This window comes from Protopterus annectens, chromosome 1.part2 (genome assembly GCF_019279795.1).
Source record: "Protopterus annectens isolate FY-2018-M chromosome 1.part2, PAN1.0, whole genome shotgun sequence".
Lineage (NCBI taxonomy): Eukaryota > Metazoa > Chordata > Ceratodontiformes > Protopteridae > Protopterus > Protopterus annectens.
In genome coordinates, this window is record NC_056727.1 from 774114635 (window position 1) to 774117057 (window position 2423).

The 2423-nt window shown below is 40.4% G+C and overlaps 1 protein-coding gene across 1 annotated transcript in view; it reads right to left on the reverse strand.

The window, feature by feature from the left end:
- Positions 1-542, reverse strand: part of LOC122792414 (xanthine dehydrogenase/oxidase-like) — a 1368088-nt gene extending 1367546 nt beyond the window's left edge. Inside the window, exons 1-2 of the mRNA XM_044060203.1 lie at positions 503-542; positions 263-355 (exon numbers count right to left, since the gene is read on the reverse strand). Coding sequence (XP_043916138.1) covers positions 263-355; positions 503-542 — 133 coding nt within the window. The remainder of the gene's footprint in view (positions 1-262; positions 356-502) is intronic.
- Positions 543-2423: the final 1881 nt, after the last annotated feature.

Genomic DNA, 2423 nt, shown 5'->3' on the forward strand with positions numbered 1-2423 from the left:
GAACCCAAAAGTAAATGTATGACTCTTCCTGTGCCTGGTAGCCAACTGACTAACTTGCTGCAACTGTAGATTTGAGTCACTGATTTTGCAAGCAGACATGTATGCATTACACTAGCAGTCTTTAAAACATAAATTTGATACACAGTAATATATCAGAGTGCATTGCATTATATTATACTGCAGTCAGGAAGATAAAGCTTGTTCAACATAAACATATGTACACACAGAAACGCATGCACACGCACACACACAGTCTCATTACCATCATTTTTCTGACAGATGATGTTCATCTCTGGAATAAATGCTGGTGCTAGTATCACAGGGTACAACTTGTTCTTAAACTTCATCTCAATGCCTAGGAAATTAAAAAAACATAGAATAGTAAACTCTTTATGAATAGACAATAAAACAAAGTATGCCATTGCTTACATAACCGTGTCACTGTTTAATAATAGAAGTACTTTCCAAAACTCGCACTTGGCAATTTCAAGAACCTGAATACATCTGCTGGAGCAAAAAGCACCCAAAGTGCTGTTCTGCATTTTCTCTCCACTAATATCTCAGTTTTGTTTTCAGTGCTGAGTTTAATCCCCTTATTCTATTTTCAAAAAGAACCAATGATGAGAACTTGCTCTAATGCCGTACCTTTTGTGCATACTGTTGTTGCAGGTGTAGGGAGGTAATAGTCACAAATTCACAGTATCTCTGGCTAGCTTTAGCACACTAAGTGTTACTTTCACTTAAAGTCAACAACTGCTTTATAAGAAATTATTACTCTGAGATCAGTAGTAGGACCAAAGCAATATTGAATTTAAAACACTGATTCTTTGGTTTGTCTAGGAAATCTACAGTGTTTTGCAAATGCATGACATCTATTTATCAGGAAAGTCCAACTGGACCCGGAAGTGCCCATTTTCAAAGGAGACCCAAGGAGAAAAGCTCTACAATCGCAATCTTTCAAAAATCAATTACAGATTTGTTTTTTAATCACAAAGTGCTGTTGATGAAGTCAAGGTGGTTAATACAGCCTACCTTGATCTGGCCAAGGCCTACCATTTCCCACTCAGGAATCATAGAAAAACTCACGAAGCTAGGCATCAACCCCTATATCACTAGGCAGGTTGCAAATTGGCTCAAAGATAGAACCCACAGTGTGAAAGTAGCTGACTCCAAGTCAGACTACCAACCAGTCAAGAGTAGAGTCCCACAGGGTTTGTTTCTGGGTCCTCTCCTGTTTGGTATCTACTTCTCTGAAGTCCAGGCCAACACAAAGGGAGTCTGGCTGACAAAATTCACAGACGATTGCAAGTTGGGAGTTATTATTAACTCCCCAAGTGATGCTGACATCCTACAGAAAGGCCTCACTGACACCAACAACTTTTGTCAGAACCATGGCCTTAAGCTCAATGCCAAAAAATATGTCGTCATCCTCTTTAGGAAAATCCCAGTTCCCATGAATTACCACATCGATGGTAGTCCAATGAACACAGAAAATGTTATAAGAGATCTGGGAACACAGGTTGACAGCAATCTCTCTTTTCACCACCACATTCCCACTGTGGGCAGAAAATCCGGGTCTACTTTTTGATCTCGAAAGCCGACAATATCAAAGCTGATATTGTCGGCACCACAACATCGAAAGCGCAGAACATCGTGCAGGTAAACGGAAATCTCTGTAGGGGGAGATTTCCATTTACCTCAATGTAGTGTGGTCTCAGAGTTGGAATATTTAAGTAGGGGAGTGTGGGTGGTGCAGGGGGGCTTGCCCCCCTGCCTACGCTAGTTATTTTTTATTTTATTCATTTTTTTTGTTTGTTGTTTTTTTAATCATTATTCGATGTTTTACTACATTGATCACTAGAGGTCGACCTTTAGTGATTCGATGTAGTAAGATTTTGATAATGTGATATAGATGCGAAAATACTTCTATGTGGCACATCTCATTACCAAGGGTTTTGCATCCAGGAAGAAAGAGGTCATTGTCTCCCTCTACTCTTCCCTTATTAGGCCAATCATCATGTACAATGCCCCATTTGGAATGTACCTCACTAGATACCTGCAACAACTGGAGAGGCTGCAAAAGTACCTCACAAAGAGGATCCTAGGCCTTAAACACTTGTCCTATATGGAAAGACTCAAAAAACTCCAACTATTCGCTGTCTCATATCGCCTACTTAGAGACGATCTCTGCTTGAATTACAAAGCCATGTCTGACCCAGCTCTGTTAGAAATGCAACATCTAAAGAAATCCCAATCTCTCCACACCACATGCTCCAGAGACCTCAACCTCATTACCACAATCAACAGAACAAGTTGGAGGGCAGGTTCATAACCCAGAGACTGCCCGTGTTATGGAATAGACTTCCTATACATGTCAAACAGAGCATCTCACTGGCCCTCTTCAAGAGAAAAAAAATCACCCC